Source organism: Apodemus sylvaticus, chromosome 10 (genome assembly GCF_947179515.1).
Source record: "Apodemus sylvaticus chromosome 10, mApoSyl1.1, whole genome shotgun sequence".
Taxonomy (NCBI): Eukaryota; Metazoa; Chordata; class Mammalia; order Rodentia; family Muridae; genus Apodemus; species Apodemus sylvaticus.
This window is the reverse complement of record NC_067481.1, coordinates 54,530,197-54,555,383: the sequence shown is the minus strand read 5'-3', so window position 1 is coordinate 54,555,383 and position 25,187 is coordinate 54,530,197. Positions and strand designations below refer to the sequence as shown.

At 50.8% G+C, this 25,187-nt stretch overlaps 2 protein-coding genes and 1 pseudogene across 7 annotated transcripts; 2 read left to right on the top strand and 1 right to left on the bottom strand.

The window, feature by feature from the left end:
• Window positions 1–3,396: 3,396 nt before the first annotated feature.
• Window positions 3,397–3,949, top strand: LOC127694651 (60S ribosomal protein L17-like; annotated as a pseudogene).
• A 7,296-nt stretch (window positions 3,950–11,245) lies between these two features.
• On the top strand, window positions 11,246–18,112 carry Ybx2 (Y-box binding protein 2). Of its 5 annotated transcripts, XM_052196483.1 has the most exons (11): window positions 11,246–11,358; window positions 11,496–11,544; window positions 11,673–11,944; window positions 13,419–13,482; window positions 14,831–14,864; window positions 15,734–15,823; window positions 16,395–16,679; window positions 16,839–16,942; window positions 17,094–17,271; window positions 17,563–17,647; window positions 17,744–18,112. In XM_052196483.1, exons 3-10 carry the CDS (start codon window positions 11,908–11,910, stop codon window positions 17,611–17,613), a joined length of 843 nt encoding a protein of 280 aa, XP_052052443.1. In that variant the 5' UTR covers window positions 11,246–11,358; window positions 11,496–11,544; window positions 11,673–11,907; the 3' UTR covers window positions 17,614–17,647; window positions 17,744–18,112. The 5 variants fall into 5 exon arrangements, with proteins under 5 accessions (XP_052052443.1, XP_052052444.1, XP_052052442.1 ...); XM_052196484.1 differs by lacking the exon at window positions 11,496–11,544; XM_052196482.1 differs by having other exon boundaries at window positions 11,246–11,544.
• Window positions 18,113–18,925: 813 nt separating this feature from the next.
• Window positions 18,926–24,552, bottom strand: Slc2a4 (solute carrier family 2 member 4). 2 transcript variants are annotated; one of them, XM_052196965.1, is made up of 12 exons: window positions 24,473–24,552; window positions 24,310–24,369; window positions 22,943–23,059; window positions 22,660–22,832; window positions 22,443–22,567; window positions 22,218–22,333; window positions 21,942–22,104; window positions 21,648–21,835; window positions 21,362–21,466; window positions 21,153–21,254; window positions 20,412–20,615; window positions 18,926–19,949 (listed from the first exon to the last, which is right to left on the bottom strand). In XM_052196965.1, the coding sequence occupies exons 2-12, from the start codon at window positions 24,340–24,342 to the stop codon at window positions 19,746–19,748; spliced, it is 1,530 nt and encodes a 509-aa protein (XP_052052925.1). In that variant the 5' UTR covers window positions 24,343–24,369; window positions 24,473–24,552; the 3' UTR covers window positions 18,926–19,745. The 2 variants fall into 2 exon arrangements, with proteins under 2 accessions (XP_052052925.1, XP_052052924.1); XM_052196964.1 differs by having other exon boundaries at window positions 24,310–24,552.
• Window positions 24,553–25,187: the final 635 nt, after the last annotated feature.

Below are 25,187 nucleotides of genomic sequence, written 5' to 3'. Positions count from 1 at the left end.
TACTGTATACACTACTTGTATGCTATAGTTTCTTTCAGTATACAGAGCTATCCAATACAGGCCACCATCTTGTCTAAACCCTGGTTAGTATTGATCCCTATGGTTCACATAGAAGCTATTCCGTTCTAAATCCTAAATAAAGAGAATTATGTAGCGTTTCTAATTGTTTTCCCAAGTGGGCTTGAGGTTTCTAAAAGGAAATGTCTAACGTCTCTTCCAAAATCAAACTCCCTGTGAGATGAGTGGCTCTGGACCAGGAGGCACAGACTCTATTGCCAGATCGTTGGGAGGCTGAGGAAGGAGGCTTGCTATAAAGCCAGCATATAAAGTTGGTCTTGAAATTTATGATGCCTGTAATCTCTGAGTTTGGGAAACTGGAGCAGGAGAATTGAAAACAAAAATAGTGCGAGGTTAAATTACTTTGACTTTCTCTAAAGACAAGCTATCAGGATTTTTACTCCTTAGAAGAATGCAGGTGTGGTGGAACACGCCCTTAATCTCCATAAGAGCCAGGGGGTTGTGAGTTCAAGGCCAGCCTGGTCTGACGAGTGAATTCGTGACTCAAAAGAAAAACAACAAGAAAAAAAATCTGGTCTAGGAATCTAAACCTTTTTGGTGGTGGTGGTGTTTTGTTTGTTTGTTTGTTTGTTTTTGTTGTTGTTGGTTTTCAAGACGTGACTACTCTGTGTAGCTCTGGCTGTTCTGGAACTAACTCTGTAGATCAGACTGGCCTTGAGCTCTCGAAGATCTACCAGCTTTTGCCTCCCAAGTGTTGGAATTTAAGGTATGCACCGCCACCTGTAGTTTTGAGAAATCACTTCAAATTACTGTACTTTAATTTCATTACCACTAAATAAGGATATTAAATATCTTAATTTCTAATTCAATGGAATGTTTGCAAACACTAGTTGGAATTATTACATGTTTGTGTAGCACAGTAGGACTATTCATCCTAGATCCTTCATTCAATTTCCCCAAACTTCCTGTCTTTTTTCTGTGGAATACCTGCACTGAGAATGCTGAGATCCGCAGATCAGTAGTTCAAGGCTATGGTAGCCTACATACTCCAATCCTAGCCAGGCACATACCACAGGTACCTGCCACATTACAGGTCCTCGTAATCCCAGCACAAAAGACTTGGAGGCAGAGAAGGGAGTTTAAGGTCATTCTCTGGGTGTGGTAATATATGCCTGTAATCCTATCTCCTGGCTAAACAGGAAGATTGCCTGCCTGTGCTACCTAGTAAAACCCTATTTAAAAATTCTGTCACAGTACTGAAAAAGATATGAACTACTGGACACATGTGAAAACTGTAAAAGTCAAATGGTGCAAAGCTTGGGGCTAGGGCTATTCAGAGGCAGTAACTAGAATTAATAGGACTCTAAATATCACAAACACAGTCCAAAGAAACAGTATATTAGTGGTTGCCTAATGCAAAGGATTTAGGGAATATACCATTAATGAACATAAGGGAGGGGGAAAGTGGGATAAATCTTTTAACGGATTATAAAAAATATTCTAAATAGTAGCACACTTCTTCAGATACTAAAGCACAAAAGCTTTGAACTATACTTGCTAACTTATTTGATGGTTCTAGGGAGTTGAAATCAGGGCCTCTGAATGTTCTTCCAGGATCGCCACTGTGCCTCTGTCCCTTACCAGTTAGTTGGCTTGTTTGTTTAGCATAATGAAAATATATTTGGTAAGGAAAAGAAGGGACCCCTGATGATGGAGACCACTAAGAGAAAGCCTCCCACCCCCTTTAATTCATGAACTCACTATATAGCTCTGGCTATGCTGGAACTCAATAGACCAGGCTGGCTTCAAACTCACAGAAATTCTCCTGCCTCTGCCTCCAAGTACTGAGACTGAAGTAGTACTCACCATCTCACTGGGTTCTCCCTCGCATGCTTGCTTGCTTTTCTCTCTTTAAGAAAGGGTATTGAATATTCCGTGCTGGCCTTAAACTTTGTCTGGCTGAGTGCTGGTGTGTATAGTTGTGTAAATGCAGGTAAATCTCAGAGGCCCCAGAGCTGAGTAAAGATAACCACAAGCTTTCTGACACGGGTGTTAGGAACAAACTCAGTCCTCTGCAAGAGCAGCAAGTACTCCTTTTTTGTTTTGTTTTTGTTTTTGAAGACAGGGTTTTTCTGTGTAGCCCTGGCTGTCCTGGAACTCAGAAATCTGCCTGCCCCTGCCTTTGAAGTGCTGGAATTAAAGGACTGTGCCACCACTGCCCAGCTGCAAGTACTCCTAAGCACTGAACCATCTCTCAAGACCTCATTTGTTTTTACTCTTTGTGTGTATGTGTGTGTACACTGGTGTGTGTATGACTGTGCACATCCATGTGCCACGTGAGGAATTCAGAAGACAATTTCAGCTTAGAGTCCCTGTTTTCCACCCCATTTGAAGCTTGGTCACTTTGTTGTGTGTGTGTGTAGCCTGCTAGCTAGCCCCCAAAATTCCTGGATTCTCCTGTCTATACCTCCTATCTCAAGTAGGAGCACTTGGGACTACAGATGTGTATCACCTCACTGGTTTCCTGTGGGTTCTGGAGACTTGAACCCAGGTCATCACCCCGTGTGGTGAGTGCTTTACTCCTTGAGCACATTTAGTTTTCTTAAAATATGTTTTCATTTTATTTTTGATTTTCTGAGACAGGGTTTCTAAGTGTTGCCCTGGCTGTCCTGAAATTCAGTCTATAGACCAGACTGGCCTTGAACTCACAGGTTATGCCTGCCTCTGTCACCCAAGTGCTAGTACTAATACACCACCAATATCTGGGTGAAAATAAATGTTAAAAAAACAAAAACAAAAACAAAACAAAACAGAACAAAAAACAACACCTTTAATCCCAGCACTAGGGAGGCAGAGACAGGTGGATTTCTGAGTTCAAGGCCAGCCTGGTCTATAGAGTGAGTTCCAGGACAGCCAGGGCAACACAGAAAAACTCTGTCTCAGGAAAAACAAAAAACAAACAAACAAAGCTGGTAGCACACACCCTTAACCTCTTATACTCTGGACACAAGAAGTTACAGTCAGATAGATCTCTGTGAATTCAAGGTCAGCCTAGTCTGTATTGCTAGTTTTAGGTTAGTCAGGGCTAGCTGCGTAGTGAAACTCAGGTGAAAAAGAAGTATTAAAAGATGACCTGTGAGATAACTCAGTGGATAAGACGCTTGCCACACAGGCCTAATCCTCAAGTTCGATATCCAGACCCCACAGCAGAAGGGAAATCCTCTGACCTCCACACGTGTGCCATGGGACAGGCATCCACATTCACACATGCACACAATAAAATAAAAAAGGTAACACAAAACTAGTAGGATATCTGAAAGTGTATTTAAAAAATTAAATTACTGCTCTTCCCGTAAGCGGCCAGGGTGACCTATGAAGATGGTTCACTACTCCCTTGACCCAGAAAACCCCACAAAATCATGCAAATCAAGTTGTTCAAACCTTTGTGTTCACTTTAACAACACCCGGGAACCTGCCCAGGCCATCAAGGGTACGCATATCCACAAAGCCACCAAGTATCTGAAGGATGTCACTTTAAAGAAGCAGTGTGTGCCATTCCAGCAGTGTAATGGTGGAGTCGGTCACTCAGGTGCGCCCCAGCCAAACAGAGGGGCTGGACAAGGGGACGGTGGCCAAAAGAGAGTGCTGAAGTTTTGCTGCACATGCTTAAGAATGCAGAGACTGATGCTGAACTTAAGGGTTTAGACGCGGATTCTCTAGTCATTGAACACATGCAGGTGAACAAGGCACCTAAGATGCGCCGACGAACCTACAGAGCCCATGGCTGGATTAACCCACACATGAGCTGCCCCTGCCACACTGAGATGATCCTCACTGAGAAGGAACAGATCGTTCCAAAGCCCGAAGAGGAGGCTGTGCAGAAGAAAAAGATATCCCAGAAGAACTGAAGAAACAAAAACTCATGGCATAGGAATAAATTCAGTATAAAATAAATGCAGATAAAGTGAAAGAAAGAAAGAAAGAAAGAAAGAAAGAAAGAAAGAAAAAGATTACTGCATCGGCATCTGGGTCCATGACTGTAAGCTGTAACGTGGAGTTTTCGGGGCGCACCTCAGCACACTCTTGCTTTGAATTCTTAGTATGCTTCATTCTTTGAAACAGTTACTGACAAATATAAATTCTGCCAAAAGTGATGCCATGGGTAAGGTATCACTGACTGTGGAGACATCGATAGTTGCCTCTGGAAAAACAAAACCTAGTTAAAAAAAAATGCTCAGGGGGACTGAGGGGGGGCAGTGGAGTGTGTGCAAGAATTTGGAGGGAGCAATGGGAAAAGTGTTGTTACTGTGTCATAAGCTCCCAAATAAAATGTAGAAAGAAAAAAGATGCTCAGATATTTTAATGGAGCTAGGCATGGTGGTGCCTGTCTATAATCTTTGCACTAGGAGGAAGAGACAGGTGGATCCCTGTGAATTCAAAGCCACCTTGCTCTACATAGAGTTTTACAACAGCCAGAGCTACATAGTGAGAAACTGTCTCAAGAAAGGAAGAGAAAGTGTATTAATTAATTAAACAAAAAGAAAAAAACCCTATATATTTCTCAGTACCCACAGAACTAATGTGTCAAGGCATAACATTGTTTATCTGGGCTGGGCACTGGAGTACACAGCTGCTATCCAGAAAGCCTTAGGCACTCATGATTGTCCTTGGCTAAAGGGAGTCTGAGACCCGGCTGGACTCACCATGGCAACATCAAAACAACAATAAGGAAAGTTTTCTTTATTTGAGCTTGTACTTGCAGTAGTTTCCTTTGGTCCACTGTCAGGATTTGAAACATGGTATGGTACTGGTAACTTGGCATAAAATCTGGTTTGATGCCCTAAATGAAAATGGGTTGGCTTCACCATCTACTTCCAAAATGTCCACAATGTTGCCATGGTCAACATCAATACTTATAAAGACTTCTCTGAATTGGTGTTAAGTCTTTGGCCCTTGAGAAATTCACAGCCATGATTATTTGTAAGACCATTATCCAGTTGTTGTTGTGTTTTTTTTTTTTTTCTGAGACAGGATTTCTCTGTGTATTCCTGGCTATCCTGGAACTCACTGTGTAGACCAATCTGGCCTGGAACTCAGAAATCTGCCTGCCTCTGCCTCCCAAGTGCTGTGATTACAGGCGTGGGTCACTACCGCCCAGTTCCAGTTGTTTGTTTGTTTTTTTAAGTTAAGTCGCTTACATTTTTGATGATATCTTTTCATTTTTATGTGCATTGGTGTTTTCCTACATATATATGTCTGTGTGAAGGTGTCAGAAGCCCTGGAACTGAAGTTACAGCTGTGAACTGTCATGTGGGTCCTGGGAGTTGAACCAAGGTCCTTTGGAAGAGAAGCCAATGCTCTTAACTAAAAAGCCATCTCTCCAGCCATCCCCCACCCTCCATTCTCAACACTTTTACACATGTAGTTTTTCTTTTTCTTTTCTTTTTAAAGATTTATTTTGTGTATGAGTGCTCTATCTGCATGTACACCTGCATGCCAGAAGAGGGCGTCAGATCCCAGTACAGATTGTTATGTGGTTGCTGCCTCTGGAAGATCAGCCAGTGTTGAGCCATCTCTCCAGTCCTACTGATGTACTATGTAAAGATACTTCATTAAGCTAAGTCTGGGGTAGTAATTGTTTCACCTTCTTCTTTCTTGTTGTTTATTTTGCTTTTTGTTTGTTTGTTTGTTTGTTTTGAGACATGGTTTCTCTGTATAGCCCTGGTTGTCCCAGAACTCACTCTGTAGACCAGGCTGGCCTTGAATTCAGAGATCTGCTGTCTCTGCTTCCAGGATGCAGGAATCAAAGGCATTCACCACACCACCCAGCTTCTTCTATTGATTTTACAAGTCCTTCCTTTTATCCACCACCCCAGTCCTGATAAGTAACTATATTAGATACAGCTGACAATGGACAAAGAAAATCACCTAAACACATCCTATCATTGCTTTGTATACATTTCCTGACTTAGTTGTGATATGTGTATATAGTATGTATAATGTGTGTGTGTGTGTGTGTGTGTGTGTGTTTGTGGTGTGTGGTGTATGTATGTGATGTATATGTGGTGTATTTGTATGTGTGGTATACATGTATGTGTGTGCTGTATTTATGGGTGATGTGTGGTATGCATATGTATATGTGTGTGTGTGTACATGTATGTATGTGGTGTATTTATCTGTGGTATGTGCATGTGTACTATGTTTTTTCTTTTTCTTTTTTGGGGGGGGTAACATAGTAGTAATGGCTGCTTTGCTGAAAATAAACTGGGGTGACCTTTCAGGGGGGCAAGGGAGCTAACAAGCCCTAGGCAGCTGCTGACTCACCACTCACAAAGGAGGATAATTCCAAGACAGAGACAGAAGTCTCTTGTCAGATACAGCGGGGCCCTAGAGCTTTCCAGCTGTCAGCTTAGGAGGATGTCTGAGCCAAAAGAGATAAAACTCAGCCCCTAAGCAAGTTCCATGTGAAGGTGTGGGTAGAAGTGGAGGCAGACCATGCACAAATACACAGAATAAAATCTTTAAAAACTTGGGAGGCAGAGGCAGGTGGATTTCTGAGTTCAAAGCCAGCCTGGTCTACAGAGTGAGTTCCAGGACAGCCAGGGCTACACAGAGAAACCCTGTCTTGAAAAGCAAAACAAGCCTGGTGGTGGTGGTGCACGCCTGTGATCCCAGCACTCTGGGAGGCAGAGGCAGGCAGATTTCTGAGTTTGAGGCCAGCCTGGTCTGCAGAGTGAGTTCCAGGACAGCCAAGGCTATACAGAGAAACCCTGTCTCAATAAAACAAAAAACAAAAAACAAAAAAATCAAAATAAAAAAAAAGAAAGAAAGAAAGAAAAAGAAAAAGAAAAAAGAAAAACAAAAAAAAAATCTTTAAAAAAACAACCCTTGACTAGGGCTGGTTTGCATTACTATAACCTAAGCAATCAGGAGAGTTAGGGATTCAAAGCCAGCAAGCCTGGGAATATGAGACCCTGTGTTAAAAAACAAAACAAAGGGAGCTGCAGAGATGGCTCAGTGGTCAACACCATTAGCTGCTCTTCCAGAGGGCCCAGGTTCAATTTCCAGCACCCACAAGGTGACTCACAAGAGTTCGGTTCCGGGCAGGGCATGGTGGCGCACGCCTTTAATCCCAGCACTTGGGAGGCAGAGGCAGGTGGATTTCTGAGTTTGAGGCCAGCCTGGTCTACAGAGTGAGTTCCTGGACAGCCAGGGCTATACAGAGAAACCCTGTCTTGAAAAACCAATTGAGAGAGAATGAGAGAAGAGAGAGGAAAGAGGAGAGAGAGGAGAGAGGGGAGAGAGGGGGGAGAGAGGGGGGAGGGGGGTAGAAGGGGAAGAGAGGGGGAGAGAGGGGAGGGGGGAGAGGGGGAGAGAGGGGAAGAGGGGGAGAGAGGGGAAGAGGGGGAAGAAAGGAGGAGTAGAGAAGGGGGAGAAGGGGAGAAAGAGGGGAGAGGGGGGAGAGAGGGAGGGAGGGGAGAGAGGGGGGAGAGAGGGGGAAGGGGGTAGAAGGGGAAGAGAGGAGGAGAGAGGGGAGGGGGGAGAGAGGGGGAGAGGGGAAGAGGGAGAAGAAAGGAGGAGTAGAGAAGGGGGAGAAGGGGAGAAAGAGGGGAGAGGGGGGAGAGAGGGAGGGAGGGGAGAGAGGGGGAGAAAGGGGGAGAGAGGAGGAGGGGAGAGGGGGGAGAAAGGGGGAATAGAGAGGGGGGAGAGAGGGGGGAGAGGGGGGAGGGGAGAGAGGAGAGGAGAGGGAGAGAATGCACCTGGGATGCTAGTTGAGGCATGCCACCTTTCTTTAATCCCAGGATTTGGGAGGATCTCCAGCAGATGAAGACTAGCCTGAGTCCCAGGCCAACAAGAGCTACATAGCAAGACACCATCTTAACCTTCTCCTCTCACCAGGGAAGAGGGAAAACCATGTAGGCTACAAAATTTGTGCTGTGAAGGAACAGCTTTTTTTTTTTTTTTTTTTGGTTCTTTGGTATTTTGGTTTTTTGGTTTTTTGGTTTTTTGGATTTGGTTTTTTTGAGACAGGGTTTCTCTGTGTAGCCCTGGCCGTCCTGGAACTCACTCTGTAGAGCAGGCGGGCCTTGAACTCAGAAATCTGCCTAACTCTGCCTCCCAGAGTGCTGGGATTACAGGCATGCGCCACCACCTCTGACTAACACCAGCTTTTTAATCATTGGAATGTTTTAAGTAAATGCCACCAAGGTTCACCTTTGCTTTGTTAAGTAAGCCTTGGCATGGGGGGGGGGGGATTATTCTGAAAGTGAGGCTCTGAAGAATAGCCAGGAGATAGCAGTTGTGGTCACATGCTGGGAACCTAATCCAGTGAAAGGAAGAGAGAGTGGAGCTCAGCTTGTCCTGCTCAGAAGACTGAAAGGGGCCTTGGAAGGACTCAGGGTGAAAGACACAGGTTTGAGAGCTCTCAGGAAGTGGGCATCAGTGAGCAGGCTCATCAGGAAAGGGCAGTTACTGCAAAGCTTTGCCACCTGCGTCTTCCACAAGACCCACATGGTAGAAGGAAGGAAGGAGCTGACTCCCACAAGCTGTCCTCTGATCTCTACATGCACTCTGGCATGTGTTCCACCATGTGTGTGTAATTTAGAAGAAAAAATTGCAGCAAGGACCTGGTAGAATACGCCTTAAAGAGAGGTAGAGGCAGGTGGATCTCTGTGAGTTCAAAGCCAGCCTGATCTACAAAATTAGTCCAGGGTAGCTAGGGCTCTGTGACACAGAGAAATCCTGCCTTGAAAAACCAAGAAAAAAATAAAATAAAATTGCATTTGCCTGCAAGTATGCAAGCGCATTACATACAAGCAGGGCCTGAGGACACCCAACAGAGGGTGACAGATCCCCTGGAACCTGAGTAAGATGGTTATGGGCCGATATCTGGATGCTGCAAACCAAATCCTTGTTTGTTTGTTTTTAACAAGAGCAGCAAGCACTCTTAAACACTGAGCCATCCATCTCTCCAGCCCCTAATAAAAGTGATTTTTTTTTTTGAGGCAGTCTTTCCATACAACTCTGGTTTTCCTAGAACTTATATATACCAGCCTGGCCTCAAACTCACAGAGCTCCATTTGCTTGTGCCTTCGGAATGCTGGGATTGAAGGTGTATACCACTAGCCTAGCCTAGCTAATAAATATAAAGTTTAATAAATGAAAAAGAAGGTGATCAGAAAAGCCAGAGACTAAATAAGACGACAGACAAGACATAGGAGAGCACAGCTAGCCCTGACAGTGCTAGAGATGTGAGATCGGCTGAAAACAAGCAGATGGGTAGGGAGGCCCGGTCTGTGGAAGGGGTAAATGTCAAGGAAGCCTAGGTACTCAGTAGACTGAGGTAGGAAGGTCAAAAGGTCAAGTTCTACCTAAGTTTCAGAAAGAGTAAAGGCGCGGGGCAGTGGTGGCTCACGCCTGTAATCCCAGCACTCTAGGAGGCAGAAGCAGGCAGATTTCTGAGTTTGAGGTCAGCCTGGTCTACAGAGTGAGTTCCAGGACAGCCAGGGCTACACAGAGAAACCCTATCTTGGGGGGGGGGGGGAACAAATCCAAAAAACAAAACAAAAAAAAAGAGTAAAGGCCAACTTGAGCAGCTTAATGAGGCCCGTCTTTTCAGAAGAAAAAAATGTACAAAAAAGGGGGGGGGGTGAGAAAGTTGGGGGATATATCTCAGTGGGACAGTTATCCAGGATCCCCGGAAAGGAAAGAAAGAAAGAAGAAAAATCTTCCACAAATATCTTAGGTGGAAAAAGAGAGTCTCTGCTTCATAACGGAACATAACTTTGATCTCAGCACTTGTGAACCTGTGCCAGCCTGGTCTCCAGAGGGAGCGCTTATCTCAGAACCACCACCAAACTGAAAATAAGCTAAACAGTCTGAGAGGCTGGCTTATAGCTCAACAGTAGAGTGTTTGTCTAACATGTTCAAAGCCCAGCACCACAACCTATCTTTCTTTTATTAAAAATAGTTTTAGAAGCCTGGCAGTGGTGGTGCGTGCCTTAAATCCCAGCACTGGAAGGCAGAAGGAAGCAGATTTCTGTGTGGTCTGCAGAGCAAGTTCTTGGGCAGCAAAAGCCCTCTTTCACACACGCAAATGAAAATACAATAATATTTTAAAATTTGTTTTTAATGGGTGCTTCCCCTGCACATATGTATGTGCACTATGCAGATGCGTGGTTCCTACAGAGGTTCGTAAAAGGCATCAGATCTCTTGGAACTGAAGTTATATAGATGGTTGAGAGCTACCATATGTGCTGGGAATCGAACCCAGGTCCTCCGCAAGAGCAGCTGGTGCTCTTAACCCAAACCGACTCTCAAGCTGCTGAAACTTGGGACTTTCTGGATGATAGCCAAGCTGTCCACCTACTGAGCTACACCCTGGTCTTTGCCATTTTCTTAAAGATCTTAATACAAAAAGGGCTCACCTCTGCTTGTGGGCTTCCTCTCATTCTCGAACTCATTATACGGCCCACACCTGAACTCCTCCGTACCTTTGACACCTTTCTGATTCTTCTGTTGCAGCAGTGAGATATCTTGATTGCCTTCCTCAACTGGGATCTCTCTTTTCGAGGTCAGGGTTAGAGTTAGAAGCTTTAACAGTGTAAGGAAGTGGTCGTTTCTGCGTGCCTACTGCCTCCCTGGCGATTTGGTTCTTTTCTTCTTTTTCTATTCACTATGCCGGATACCCTAAAAATCACAATCCTCAGCTCTGAAAGGACCAGAGAGAGGGGTGCAGTGGGCAGGTTTGGGGTTGGAGTTATGACTAGGTGGACCCCAGAAGTGGCCAGCAGAGGGCGCGCTGGGACAGGGAGAGAGATCATACCGGGGCGGTCGGCGTAGCGGGCACTGTCAGAGCCCATTTGGGGGGCGGAGACCTGCGCCACAGCGCACCCGTGCTCCTCCCAGGGTGTGCTGTACCAGATAAAAATGAATTGTGGATAGTGTCGCTCATGTCCTCTCATGTGGAGGAGGCGGCCCTCGGAAAGAGTGACTTAAAGCCGTCTGCGGATTGGGAACCAACACTTATTCTGATTGGTGGTTCGTTGTTCCAGATGCCAAGATTATTACAAAAGTCTTACTGCTGTGGCATTTACTGTCTAATGTGTGTTCAGAGGATTAAAGGAAATAAACGGTCAAAACCATCTCATATTTTTAAAAAGTCACGATAAGATAGGATAGTTGATACTTGACACTCCCTCCGGCCCCCTAGCCGCAAAGATAGCAAGTTTTAAGCAAACAGCATGCATGTGCAAGGCAGGTGAGCCAGGGGTCCTGCAATCCTGAACCTAAGAAAATCGGAAAGTGCTCAATGGGAGAAACCAGAACCGCGGCAAGAAGGTCAGGAGGCCAGGTTACCCAGAGGAGGCTTAAAAGAACTTTCCTGGAGCAAAAATAACGTCCTTTAGTTTGCTTGTTTTTAACATATGAGCTCTGCCTGGCTTCAGATTAGTCAATCTTCCTGCCTTGGCTTTCAGAGTGCTGGAATTACGGGTGCTATCTACCATACAGAACCTAAAAAAGAAGGTATCTTAGGGTGTTGGCTACATGTGTGGATATTTTATTAAAACTAAGAAAAGAGCTGCGCTTTGTTCTAAATCTATAAATTTTGTTTCTTTTTTTTTTTTTTCTCATTTCTTGGTCTCTCACTGTAGCCCAAACTGTCCTGGAACTCACTATATGACCCAAGCTGACTTCAAACTCAGCAAGGCTGCACTGGGGAGGCGAAAGCAACAGGATCAGGAGCTCAAGGCCAGGCTGTGCTACACAGATCTTGCTTCGAAAACCCTAAAAACATAAAAACGATGAGCTTCTGCTTGTGATAGCCACTGTGCCTGCCCTGGAGTGCGCGTGGACGTTCTGTGCAGGAAGGTACCCAGGCAGTACCGGATGGAGAGTCCGGGCATCGACCGTCTGAAGAGTGGAGGTCAGCGGGCCCCCCTCGCTGCAGAACCGCGGCTGCTGGCCGCTACCCCCACCCGGGTCGTCAGGGGCAACCTCCGAGGCTCGCCCCGGCCCCGCCTTGCGCGCAGAAGCCAGGTGGCCGTTGGGGCGCCACTAGCCGGTTTGATTTCCCGCGGCCGGTGGAAAGGGGCGGAGGGGGGAGGGGAAATGAGCCACTAGCCAATGGGCTGGACTGAGTGCATCACGTGACGGTGGGAGGCGGGGCCCAGGTGTACTTACAGAGTTGCGGGAGGGGGACGCCGCTTCAGAGCGGAGTCCAGGAGGCGGGGCTGGCGTGCGGGCCTGGGGGGCTGCGCGGCGACGATTGGCCGGCGGCCGGGAGGCGGGACCAGAGCGCGCCGCTTCGGCCGACTGCGATTGGCCTTGGCTCAGGGCCCGCGGCAGGCGTGCGGGCGAGGCTCGGGGCGCGAGGACCGAGCGGGGTGGCCGGTCCGCGAGCCGGGGGGAGGGGCCGGGGTGGTGGTGGTGGCAGCGGCGGAGGAGGCGGTGGCGGCGGGGGCCGGTACTGGACCCGGCGGGATGAGCGAGGCGGAGGCGGCAGTGGTGGCGACAGCGGCCCCCGCGGCGACGGTGCCCGCGACGGCGGCAGGGGTGGTAGCGGTGGTGGTACCGGTGCCCGCGGGAGAGCCGCAGAAAGCAGGCGGCGGGGCGGGCGGCGGGGGCGGAGCCGCCTCTGGCCCCGCTGCTGGGACCCCCTCAGCGCCCGGCCCTCGCACCCCTGGCAACCAGGCGACGGCGGCCTCGGGGACTCCCGCGCCCCCGGCCCGGAGTCAGGCGGACAAGCCGGTGCTGGGTGAGGGGGGGGCACGCGCTAGGGCGGCTCTGAGGGTCGGCGGGCTGGGGGAGGGGAAGCAGGGTTTGGAAAGCCGAAGGTAGGCCTGGCCCAAAGGACTAACAGGTCCGGGAGCTGCCGAACAAACTATTAGTGGATTCCGCTGGAGGGAAACCTTGCCGCACCTTCATGAGCCGGAGGGCGGGGCGGACAGGTTCAGCTAAGGCTTTGGGTAGGAAAATAAAACCTCAAGGTCTGGCCACACCCCTGTTTGCGGGATGCTTGGTGTAGTTGACTCCGGTTCTTGTTAGGTGGACCTCTGAGCTTGGGAAGCAGGTGAATGGGGTCTCTTAAATTTAGGAGGGCTAGAATGGCTGTTGAGTTTTAACCCTGAGTGAGGGTGGACCAGGTGAGTACCCGGTTCTAGGTGAAAGACCTGAACTTCGTAGGATGTGAGGAACGTTGGTTTGGGAACATGAAACCCCTGTGTGAGTTTTTCCACTTAGGTCGAGGGTAAGAGTACTTTGACACTTTTAGTGAAGTCGGGTTGACTCGCAGCTTATTAGGGAAGCAGGTTAGATTTTAGCTTAGTTTTCTCTCAAAACTCAGCCCAACTCCGTCTCTTCCCCCATCTTACTATCCCCACTGCATCTCTGCCTGGCAGCAATCCAAGTCCTGGGCACTGTCAAATGGTTCAACGTCCGGAATGGTTACGGATTCATCAACAGGTATCCGAGGAACCCAGGGAGGGGGAGGAACGGGTGTCTTTTCCGAACTGACCTGTGGGATTGGACACCTTACTTCATCTCTACCCTGCCAAGGCACATGGCTGTGATGTCCAGCTGAGGCTGGTTGAAAGTCTTTAACCACGGCACAAATGTATGCTTACTGGCAAGAAGCTGCACCCACATCTTCAAGGGCAGCAGAGGATTAATGATCCAGGAACTTGGCAAACCTGACCCTGACCTTCCCAGCTCCTCTGTCTCACCTTCTGGAGCTGCTGCATTATTTTTAGCATGCTGTGTGCCTTTAGGGTAGAATGTTTGGTGCTCTTGATTGGAGTCCTCACTGATTTCCTGGTTAAGGGCAACACTCTGGCACCTTCACAACTTCTGTCCCTGGAGGCTCAAGAGCTGTGGTTCATTTGAGCCATGCACGCACTACCCACCCCTAAACGACAGGACTGAAGCTGGTGTGTGTGAAGGAGGGCGCCTGCCTAGCCTCGGACTGCTGCTTTGCTTCAGATGCAGCCCCACCCCTTCCAAGCTAGGCGAGGCTCGGGCAGATTCTGACCTAGGAGAGCCAGGCCCCCCTACTCTGGCCTTCCCCAGCTCAGGCGCCCTGCCCAGCCAGGCCCTCCTGGGAGCCTCAGTTCCCTCTTCACAGGCTGACCTTTGTGCACATCCGAGTACTTTAAAACTAGAACATTTGTTCTGGGGAAGGCAGCTTCCTGCAAGGAGTCCTGTCCCCTGTCCTGGAACTAAACCATAGTCATAGGCAAGGTGGTGACAGGGACTGAGTATATCTGTCTTTTCGCCCTTGTTTAGTTTGTGTGGAGAGCTTGTGGCTCTCAGCTGAGGGCGGCTCAGGCTTTGTGGCTGTGTGGAGAGTGCCCCTGATATCGCATTCTGTTCTCACAGTTGTACCCCTGGCTCTGGCCCACTTTCCCCCTCCTTGGACATGGAAGGAAGGAGCCTGTGGAATTTTCCAACCCCAACAGGGGTTGAAGGGAGAAGGGAATATTGGCCAGGGACAGTTGGACCTGGCACCAGCAGGTTCTGAGGTGCCTCTGGGGTAGAAGGTGACGCTGTCCTGGCTCCTTCAAGGTGCCTTTGCTACCTCCTCCTACCTTTTCTTATGAAGGCCAAGCCTCTCACTGTGGATTTACAGCGTGCTTCTCTTTGCACTGGCTTTGGAGCCCTGGTGGCTTGCTCTTCTAGCTCCCAGGGTCCCATGATACCCCCAGGAGCTGGGGCAGTGGAGAGGCTAGGCCCATCTTGGGATGGGTACCTAGGGAGGCCTCAGTGGAGCTGAGCGCCTTACCCATCACCCCTAACACCCCATCCTGTTCTGCAGGAATGACACGAAGGAGGATGTCTTTGTTCACCAGGTAAGAGATAGGTTGGCTTTCTGAGGGGAGGCACCTGCCCTCTCTTTGGAAGCCTTTGCCATCACCCCTAGCTGCACACAGTATATTTCTCTGGCTCTTCACAATAGCCTGCCCATAGCTGGCCTCCCATCTGCCTCAGGTGCCTGTATGAACCACTATTAGCCCAACAGCCACTGAGTTGCTAAACAGCTGTCAGATTGTGTGTGCCCTCAGGGCGCGGCATGCTCACCACCTCCTGGGACCTGTTAACGCCACAGGAAGGAATCAGGCAGTTGTCTGAGGGAAAGGCCAGAGACACTTGGGTGCAGTGAGTCTCAGAGTGTGTTCTGTGGACCAGCAGCAGCATCACCTGAATTCTCAGGCCCCGCCCCCCCAGCCACGGAAGTAATCAGACTGGGGCTGGGGCCGGGCACTCTGTTTTAATGCGCTCCCAGGTGATTCTGATGCTGGCTAGTTTGAGAACCACTGCTGTGGTGGAATGCTCAGTGGGATCCAGGTAAGAAGCACAAGTACGTTTTACCCACCTTACAACTTCAGCCGGGTCAGCCTTTGTTCTGCTCTTGAGTTCCTCCTGCCTCCATGGTTGAAGTCCTTGAGGGGCACAGGAGAAGGGGAGGGCATCTTGGGGATAGTGGCTCCCTCAGACCTCTAGCTCATGGCTTTCTCCTACTAATCTTTCTTGTGATACTGTGGAGCTGTGCTCCAGGCCCTCCCCCTCCCCCTCCTACTTTGACCATTTTCTTGCTCTGCCCTCCAGCCCTAGACTCCAATAAAATGTCCCCAAGACTGGAGTTGGGAGGAGGCGGAGGCTGGCCCATGGGACCCTGCTTTGCTGCCCTCACCATTCTCATGACTTTTCCCCCAACCAGACAGCTATTAAAAGAAACAACCCCAGGAAGTTTCTGCGAAGTGTTGGAGATGGGGAGACTGTGGAGTTTGATGTCGTGGAAGGAGAGAAGGTTTGGGAGCTGCTGTGGGGTGGGGTTGGCCAGGACTGTGGGAGGGTGGCCCAGAGGTCAGCCAAGGCTTTGGCTCTCCCGGGACCAGCTCTGCTCTGGCTGTGGTGGAAACGGGGCCTGTACTCTCTGACCTGGATGTTGTCGAACACTAGTGCTGCTCTAGGACTTGTCCTAAAGAACCCATCCCTGTCACCAGCCAGTAACGTGGGTTTCTTCTCTTTAGTTCACCAAGCACTTCCATGTCTGTTTTCTACACGGGACCCCAGCCCTAACAGGACCCTCAGTCAGTCCTCTGGAATGAAGGAGGGACAGTGGCTCTCTCTATCTCATCCTGTCCTGTCTTTACACTCTGGGGGGAATGTGGCAGTTATTTCTAAGGACAAGTTGTTTCTTCTCAGATGGGTACAAACTCCTTCTGCTGCCCGTCGGGGGAGGGGGCGAAGGAGGAGTGGTTTTGAGGAATAATAGACTTGGGCCTGAAGAAGGGGGACCCCAGTGGTCTGGCAGGTTTGTAAGTGCTGTGTGCTCATTGTCAGGGCAAATTCTGATTGCTCCCTCTCTACCTCCCCAGGGTGCAGAAGCTGCTAATGTAACTGGGCCTGGGGGGGTGCCAGTGAAGGGCAGCCGCTATGCCCCCAATCGCCGCAGGTTCCGTAGATTCATTCCTCGGCCTCGCCCAGCAGCCCCACCACCCATGGTGGCAGAAGCTCCCTCTGGGGGGACAGAACCTGGCAGCGAAGGGGAGCGGGCAGAGGACTCGGGGCAGCGGCCTAGACGACGGCGCCCGCCACCCTTCTTCTATCGAAGGCGGTTTGTGCGAGGCCCTCGGCCCCCCAACCAGCAACAGCCCATAGAGGTGAGACAGCTGTAGTCAGGGAGCTAGTTCTCCACATCATGGAAAGACGCTGGGGGGTTGTGAGGTCAGAGACTCCTCCCAGGAAGTAGAACTAAGGGAGGAAGACCAAAGACACCAGGAGCTCCACAGCCAGCCCACCTAGGCCTTTTGTGTTCCCAGGGCTCCGATGGGGTAGAACCCAAGGAGACAGCCCCACTGGAGGGTGACCAACAGCAGGGAGATGAGCGGGTACCCCCACCCAGATTCCGGCCCAGGTACCGAAGGTAAGACTGTTTTGTCTTCCCCTTCAGGGCCAGTGTAAGCCTGTGTGAAGTGACAAAATTCCAGAGCCTGAAGCAGATTGGGACAAGACTGGGAATCCTGGGAAGGGAGCCTGCCCAGTTCCTGATCCTGTCAGCTTGTTCCTCTTTCTAGGCCTTTCCGCCCCAGGCCGCCCCAACAGCCTACCACAGAAGGTGGGGATGGAGAGACCAAGCCCAGCCAAGGCCCCACTGATGGCTCCCGGCCTGAGCCCCAGCGTCCACGAAACCGTCCCTACTTCCAGCGGCGTCGGCAGCAGCCCCCTGGCCCCCGGCAGCCTATAGCCGCAGAGGTGAGGGTCTTGGTATGACGAAGAGAGAGCTGCGGTTCTTTGTCCCTTTGCACCTCTGCTTCCTTGTTCCCCATTCCTCTGGCATCCTGCCAGCCACCCCTGCCAGCCACCACTCACCAGGACCCCTGCACAGGCAATGAAGCCCGGGGTGCCTTTGCGTGCCCCATCCCCACCCCAGCTGTGGAGTGTGCAGTGTGGGAACTGGTTGGTAGGGACGAGAAGAGGAAAGTTAAGAAAAGGTTGAAGTGGGAGGGCGTCAACAAGTAAGTCTTAATTCACACTGCTTTTTAGACCTCAGCACCTATCAACAGTGGGGACCCCCCCACCACCATACTGGAGTGAATCCAACTCAGAGGACACCCAGAGCTACCATCTGGTGAGTGCTGTTTCTCAGGGCAGGTGACTAAGAAGTCCAGGGATGGGTTCTGCTAAGTGACCCTTTGTGATTGATCTCTCTCTCTCTCTCTCTCAGGTATCTGCCAGTTTCCAACTGACTCTACCCAGCACCCCCTCCCGCCTTTCCCTTAATTCATGACATCAAAACATCAGCTTTTCCCTTGAGACTCAGGAGGGCCAAAGCAACAGCCTTTGGCTTTTTTCTCTTCCCCCTCCCCTAGCATGGGTTGAAGGAAGGGTCCATCCTTACTGTTCAGAGGCATCACCTCCCTCCCTCGTCAGGCTGAGAAGGAACCAGCCAGCTCATCCCTCCTCCTGATTGTTTTTCTTCCCACCCATTTATTTTTTGTTTCCCTTCGACCTCCCCCCAACACCTCTGAAGCCATTTTATGAACTGTCATGTGCCACCTGAGCCTCCAGTAAAAACAAAAGCAGGCTTTCTTGTTGTCCTGGTCTCTGGCTCTTCTGTTTGAGGATGAATACTCACTGGTGGGGCAGGGCCCCCAAACAGTAGGCAGGGCCCTGAACAGGAGGCAGGGCCTGCCATATTTCCTTGCTCCTGTATCCCTAGCTATTTAGTTGTGACAGGAACCCTTTCCACCAAGAGTGACTGGATCCATAACTGAGGGTGAGGTCTGTGCAGTGCCCGGGCACTTGTGAATACAGTTTACAAAACAATTTAAGTAGTAGATAGGGCTGGAGAGATGGCTCAGTGGTTAAGAGCACTGACTGCTCTTCCAGAGGTCCTGAGTTCAATTCCCAGCAATGACATGGTGGCTCACAACCATCTGTAACAGAACCTGATCCTTTCTTCTGGTGTGTCAGAAGACAGCGACAGTGTGCTCACATACATAAAAAAAATAATTCTTTAAGCAGTAGATAAAAATCAAAGTAGGGATCCAGATGTGCCAGCACTCAGGAATCTGAGACGGGAGGATTCCTAATTCGAAGACATCCTGGCCCACATACTTTGTCTCAAGAAAACATTGCTTTAAAAAGTGGAGCGTTTGGGTTCAGGCCTGTAAACCAGCTCTGGATGGCTGAAGCAAGAGGTTTGGTACAAGGTCAAGGCCAGTGTAGGCTGTACAGTGAGACCCTGGTTTTTGGAGGGGGGGAAATGAAAGCGGATGTGAGTGACAGAATCTAGAGGTATCTGCATCCTGAGCACAGGAAGGACAAGGTGGAAGAGGTGAGTGAGGCATCTTCTCTCTCAGCACGCCCTCTGGGCCCTCCACAACAGGACTCTCGTCTTCATACAGTGACTTTATGGAGGAATCTCTATATACACATTTAATACAGCAGCCCTTGGGGTTCTGCTCCCTATCTGTTCTTTAAAATATACAAAAAGTACCAAAGGCTCCCTCCCAACCAGTGTTTATAAGCAGCCTTTCCAATCCCCTCCTGCTCCGAGTTGGTCAGAAGCTTTCAGGTTTAACACCCTTCCCAGAGGGGACAAGAAAGTGTTGGTACCCACACTTGGCAGCCCTGGGAGCAAGCGAGGGCCCTGAGTGGAGTCTAATGTGCTCTACCCCTTGCCCTGTCCGTATGTTCATACTGTTGCCTGGGAGGGTGGAGCCTGCAGGGAGGCAAGGCTAGATTTTGGGAGGGTATATCCTTTGCCCTGGAGGAGGGGTCAAGACAACCCCCTTCACCCAGAATCTGTGTGGCAAGAGTTGAGTGAAAGTGCCAGTTTGTGGGAGGAGTCCTGGTTGGTAGGAAAGCTCTGCTCACACCCACCTCTGCTGTCCATCCTGCTGAATTCAGGGTGGCCCCATCCTCCTGCAGACCCCTTCTCTAGGGAACAGAAGGATTCTAGAGCTGAGTCTGGGTAGGGGCAGGAGGAAGGCAGGACGGGAGAAAGCCCATCTAGGTGGCCACAGCCTAGCCACACACATAAATAATCCAAAAGAATCACACGAGGGGAACGGGGTATGTGACCCACCCCTCCCTCCAGCTTCCCAGTCCCCAGGCTGCCTTGCCTTCATCCTGGAGGTAACAGGGAAGAGAGGGCTAAAGTGCTGCAGAGGAAAGGAGGGAGCCCGGGTGCAGACGGTGGCCCTCCCACCCTGTTTTGTCTCTCAGTCATTCTCATCTGGCCCTAAGTATTCAAGTTCTGTACTGGGTTTCACCTCCTGCTCTAAGAGGGAAGGTGTCCGTCGGAAGGCGGCTGAGATCTGGTCAAACGTCCGGCCTCTGGTTTCAGGCACTTTTAGGAAGGTGAAGATGAAGAAGCCAAGCAGGAGGACGGCAAATAGAAGGAAGACGTAGGGACCCATAGCATCCTGGGACAGTTGGAGAAAGAGATGTTGACAGAGGTGGGAAGCCAGTAACCAAAGACTACAGAAGCTGGGGCAAATGAAGAGCTGGGCTTTCTCCCTGAGAGGCGGTGGTAATGACTGGAAGGAAAGCTAGCACTGAAAATCTCCTTCAGCTTTCTACCCATTGCTCTCCTAAGAGTGTGCACTTGGGGTAGATCCCTAGACCAGTTATAGCATTAATAGAAAGTTTAAATTATACCACTGCTTTATTTCTTAGAAGAATCTAAGCTGCTGGACCACCTGTTTCCACCCATCTATTTCCGCCTGTCTTTCCTTTGATTCTGAGGAAATAGCTCCACCAGACTTCTCTTCCAGAGGTCACCTGCAGGGCTGGGAGTCCCTGACCAGACTGTGAGGGAACTAGGGGTGCTTTACTGCCCCTCTGGCCACTGATGTCAGAAACTGGGTGAAGAGTAGGGAACCTACCGCAACATACTGGAAACCCATGCCAACGATGAAGTTGCAGGTCCAGTTGGAGAAACCAGCTACAGCCATGGCGGCTGGGCGGGGGCCCTGGCTGAAGAGCTCGGCCACAATGAACCAGGGGATGGGGCCAGGGCCAATCTCAAAGAAGGCTACAAAGCCAAATATTGCCACGATGGAGACATAGCTCATGGCTGGAACCCGTTCCTAGAGACCAGGAAGGAATAGCAGAAATTTTGGTTCTGGCCTCTCTAGATCTCCCCTTGCCTTTGGCCCAGAGAACTGAAATCTTTTCCAGGGTTTGTTGGATAGAAGCTGTCCTAAGCTAAGGCAGGCCGGGAGCATCCCCTGTCCTCTGCCCTTTTAGATGGGGTGTCACAGGTTGCCCAGTTTGGCCTTGAACTTTCAAGGCCTGCACCTCAATCTCCCAGTGTTGGGGTGCCCTGAACGTTGAATTCAGAAATCCACGTGCCTTTGCCTCCCAGGTGCTGGGATTAAAGGCGTGTGCCACCACAGCCCTGCTCTCAGGAGGTTTCAAGATAGAATATTTGGTTTCTTGCTAAAGCTGTGCTTTTCATTGCTCCTGAGGTTTTACAGGAACTATTACGCTAGGCCCCAGTGTGGCCAGGGTACCTCAGAAACATAGACTATAGCACCCATGGTCCTGGTGTAGCCAGCCACAGAGCCTCTTGGGGCTATCCCCATGAGTTAGACTGTTGTATTCTCTAAGTCCCGAGGCCTCACCAGCAGCAGCAGAGCCACAGTCATCAGGACAGCACAGCCACACATGCCTGCCAGGCCCAGCAGGTGGAGTGTCCGCCGTCCTGCTCTTTCTACTAAGAGCACCTGTTGGGGGGGGCGGGGCAGCGGTCAGTTGGCAACAAAGAGTAGGACCCCAGGGTACCCAGGGCTATGACACCAGTGATGTGGCCATCCCACAGGCAAGCAGTTACCGAGACCAACGTGAAGACCGTATTGACCACACCAGCTCCTATGGTGGCATAGGCTGGCTGTCCCACCCCAGCAGACTCGAAGATGCTGGTTGAATAGTAGAAAACCTAGAAGTGAGGGAGCAGGAGAGAGAGAGAGAGAGAGAGAGAGAGAGAGCTAGGGATGTCTGCTTCTTTAACCACACCAAACCGGACTGAGCCTGAATGCTAATGCAGAAGGTGACTTGTTCCCTTCTCCCTCTCCCCAAATTGGTACCTGAGCCCTGTTCTGCCCGGGGCCCATACATACAGCATTGATGCCTGAGAGCTGTTGGCTCAGCTGGAGCACCACAGCGATGAGCAGAGGCTGCCGGTGGGTGCGGCTGCCCAGGAGCTGGAACAAGGACATTGGACGCTCTCTCTCCAACTTCCGTTTCTCATCCTTCAGCTCAGCCAGTGCGTCAGACACATCAGCCCAGCCTGTCAGGCGCTTTAGACCTGGGGGTGGGGAATGCCAGGCTTTATGGAACCTGACAGGAGGCCTGATTGCTAGCGAGATAGGGTGGGGGCATGAGCCTGGACTAGATGCAAGGGGAGGGCTCACTCTTTCGGGCAGGCCCCTCCAGGTTCCGGATGATGTAGAGGTATCTGGGGCTCTCAGGACAGAAGGGCAACAGAATCAGCTGCAGGAGAGCAGGGAGCACTGTGAGAGCCAGAAGCAGTGGCCACAGGGTAGCTGTGCCCAGCATAGAGTCCAAGCCCAATACCTGCAAGAAAAGACAGGAAAGAGAAAAAGCAATTTTGATGTTCTTCCTGCCCAAATATGGACGTCCACTCCAACCCCTCCTTCCTAGCTCCCCACAAGGCCAGGTCCGTTTACCTGGGCAACCAGAATGCCAATGACGATGGCCAGCTGGTTGAGTGTTCCTAAGGCACCCCGAAGATGAGTTGGGGCAATTTCTCCCACATACATGGGCACCAACCCTGATGTTAGCCCTGGGCAGAAGGAAGGAGAGAGAGCCGAGGATAGCCGCGTAGTCCCATAGAGAAGCCCGTAGTTAGGGAGAACAGAGGCCCAGAGTAGACCCATAGCTCCTGTGGGTACCTGAATAGGCGCCAATGAGGAACCGTCCGAGAATGAGTATCTCATAGGAGGCCGCGGCATTGGCTAGGCCCATGAGGGCGCCCCCCAGCACGGCCAAGACATTGTTGGCCAGCATAGCCCTTTTCCTGGCAGGCACACAGAGAGGAGGGCTGGTCACCACACCCGTGCTGCGGCCCTCCTTCCTACTCCTCCCGGCCTCCGCCCTCCAGCGCCATACCTTCCCAACCATTGAGAAATGATGCCGACGAGAAAGGAGGAAATCATGCCACCCACAGAGAAGATGGCCACGGAGAGAGCCCAAAGCGTAGTGAGGGTGCCTTGTGGGATGGAATCCGGTCCCCCAGGACCCTGCCGGCCCAGCCACGTTGCATTGTAGCTCTGCTCAATCACCTGGGGAGGGCAATATGGGAGTGACTCTAGAGATCTTTCTCTCTCCACCACCTGATATATTCTCCCTACCCCCACCCCCACCCCCACCCTAACAGCTGTAGGTCACTCACCTTCTGTGGGGCGTTGATGACTCCAATGTTATAGCCAAACTGAAGGGAGCCAAGCACAGCTGAGAATACAGCTAGAACCAGCGTCCCAGTCACTTGTTGCCGAGGGGGTTCCCCATCCTGCACAGACAGAAACAAAGGAAGCTATGTCACCTAGAATCATGTTTGACTTCCTTCAGGGGCCCAGGCCCAGCTGAAGCAGGAAGATGCTGGGCTCCATCCAACATACTGGGCGGGAGAAAGTGGACCATATTAGGAATTGTACAAAGATCTCACTGTAAACACAACTCCTCGGGAACCTGGGCATGGAGGAAAAAACTGATCTCTCTGTCCACACTAGAGGCAAAGGTTTGAGGATCTGGACCTCAAAATTCCCCTGTGACCTTGAGACAGACACAGACTTGTGTGACCTTGGGTAAGTCACTTCCCTACTCTAACCCGAACCTGGATTTCCTCTTCTGTCAGGTGATATTGTCTCCCTCTGCTACCTGTCAGTCTGTGAAAACTCTTACAAAACTCAAAATCATCTGTGACAGTATCCCAGACAGTGCCGGTTTGTATAAACTAATAATGTTGTGTTAATATTAGCTCTGGGCCTCATCTCCTCCCTCTGAAGTTCTCTCAGCTTGCTCCAGCAGGCCTTAAACAGGCCCAAGAAGGGCTATTCCAGAAAGGGCATCTGGGTCATTGCTTTGGGGGTAGCTTTTTAGGTCCAGGCCTAGCCTCCCCTCAGCTCCCAAACTGGGAGAAAGTACTTGGGATGTGATGGGGATTTTAGCAGGGAGAGAGAACCATGCCCAGGGGCTAGAGGAGGGATGGTAGTGTGAGTGGTGTGAGGGGCAGTGGCAGCGGTGGCTGCTGCTGGCGGCACAGTCTGTCTCCAAGCAGAAACCTGAGCTGGGGGGTGGGGTGGGGGCTGACACTCCCCTCTGCCCCTCCACCCACAGCAAGGCCAAGAGAAAGTTCAGCCTCCTGGAGGACTGCCAGGAGTGGGGGTGGGGCCCCCGAAGTGCTCGGGTCCTAGAAACACTGTAAATCTGAACAGCTCCGGGAAGGTGAGATGCGGGATCTGCCTTCCCAAACAGAGTCGTGAGTAGTGTCACCCGAAGCAACACACAGTAGGGTAGGAGACAAGTTCTGGATTCCTCAGAATCAGCCTAAGCTCGTAAAGAGTCTCTCGGACCCACTCTGTCTCTTGGCGGGATTGGAATTTGACAGTCACGGGTTGTCTAGGCTGAATATAAATAGCCAGCCCCCCAGCTCCAACCCCTGCGCCTGCGCAATAACCGCATAGCTGACCCCAACCCCAACCCCAGCCCAAGAAAAACTGGACCAGATTTCCCAATTAGCCCCCGAATGCTGAACCTTACTTCAGATCCGATCTGCTGGAAACCCGACGGCATCTTGTTTTAAAAGAAAAGACTCAGGCGCTGCAATAAGAAAAAATGAATAGGGTATAGGGTCCCGGCCTGGAGGGCACGAGACCCCGGCGTTCGGAAGCAGTGGGCAAAGGGCAGGTCTGGTGGGACTCACTGCCACAATCCAAGGAACCGGAGAGCACCAAGGCTCTCCGGGATCTAGTGAGACCTGCTTGAAGGGGAAAGATGCAGAGAGCTGAAGCCACCTCCTCACTCCCGCCCCGCCATGAGCCACGCCTTTCACAACACCCATTGGCCAGGAGCCCGCACACCCCAAAAGGCCACGCCCCCCCACCCCTAGCCCAAGTGCCAGCTGCGGAGACACGCCTCTAAGGTTCCCGCCTGCCTCTGAGTTTTCAAAGTAGGGTCCTTGGAACAAAAGCCTATTCCCGCCATCCAAAATCCTAGACTGCGAAATTTCTTAAAGAGTTGAGTGCAGTTGGTCTCCCTGAGAGGTCGAAGAGGAGGGTATGGGCTAGATATACTTGCCAGGGTACGGGGTAACTCCAGCAGGGTGACATAGAGCCCGCGTGTGTGTGTGTGTGTGTGTGTGTCAGAAACAATGCCCCGAAGTAACCCGGAGTGGCTATTTTTAGCTCCCACGTTAGGCTCCGCCAAATGTCAGGTCCCGGGTGTCCCAGCCTGTCTCAGGCGGGGGAGGGCAAGGGAGATGGAGACTTAAAGGGTCCGCGACACGCTTCCCACAAGGAGATGACCCAAGAGACCAATAACTTCCGTTCCCAGTGTGTCTGGAGATTGTGCCTGATCGTCCTTTCTTTGCACGCATCTCTGGGCGGTGCGCTGCCTACTGGTCCATCCTCTCCACACAG

Excerpts from the sequence above, each read along its gene's own strand:
- Ybx2 (XM_052196481.1), top strand. The coding sequence starts at position 12,502 with ATGAGCGAGGCGGAGGCGGCAGTGGTGGCGACAGCGGCCCCCGCGGCG. Across the intron at positions 13,483-14,830 it reads GGTTACGGATTCATCAACAG|GAATGACACGAAGGAGGATG; the intron begins GTATCCGAGGAA and ends CCTGTTCTGCAG. Across the intron at positions 16,943-17,093 it reads TTCCGGCCCAGGTACCGAAG|GCCTTTCCGCCCCAGGCCGC; the intron begins GTAAGACTGTTT and ends TCCTCTTTCTAG.
- Slc2a4 (XM_052196964.1), bottom strand. The coding sequence starts at position 24,342 with ATGCCGTCGGGTTTCCAGCAGATCGGATCTGAA. Across the intron at positions 22,833-22,942 it reads TCATCAACGCCCCACAGAAG|GTGATTGAGCAGAGCTACAA; the intron begins GTGAGTGACCTA and ends TGCCCTCCCCAG. Across the intron at positions 19,950-20,411 it reads TGGGTTTCCAGTATGTTGCG|GATGCTATGGGTCCCTACGT; the intron begins GTAGGTTCCCTA and ends CAACTGTCCCAG.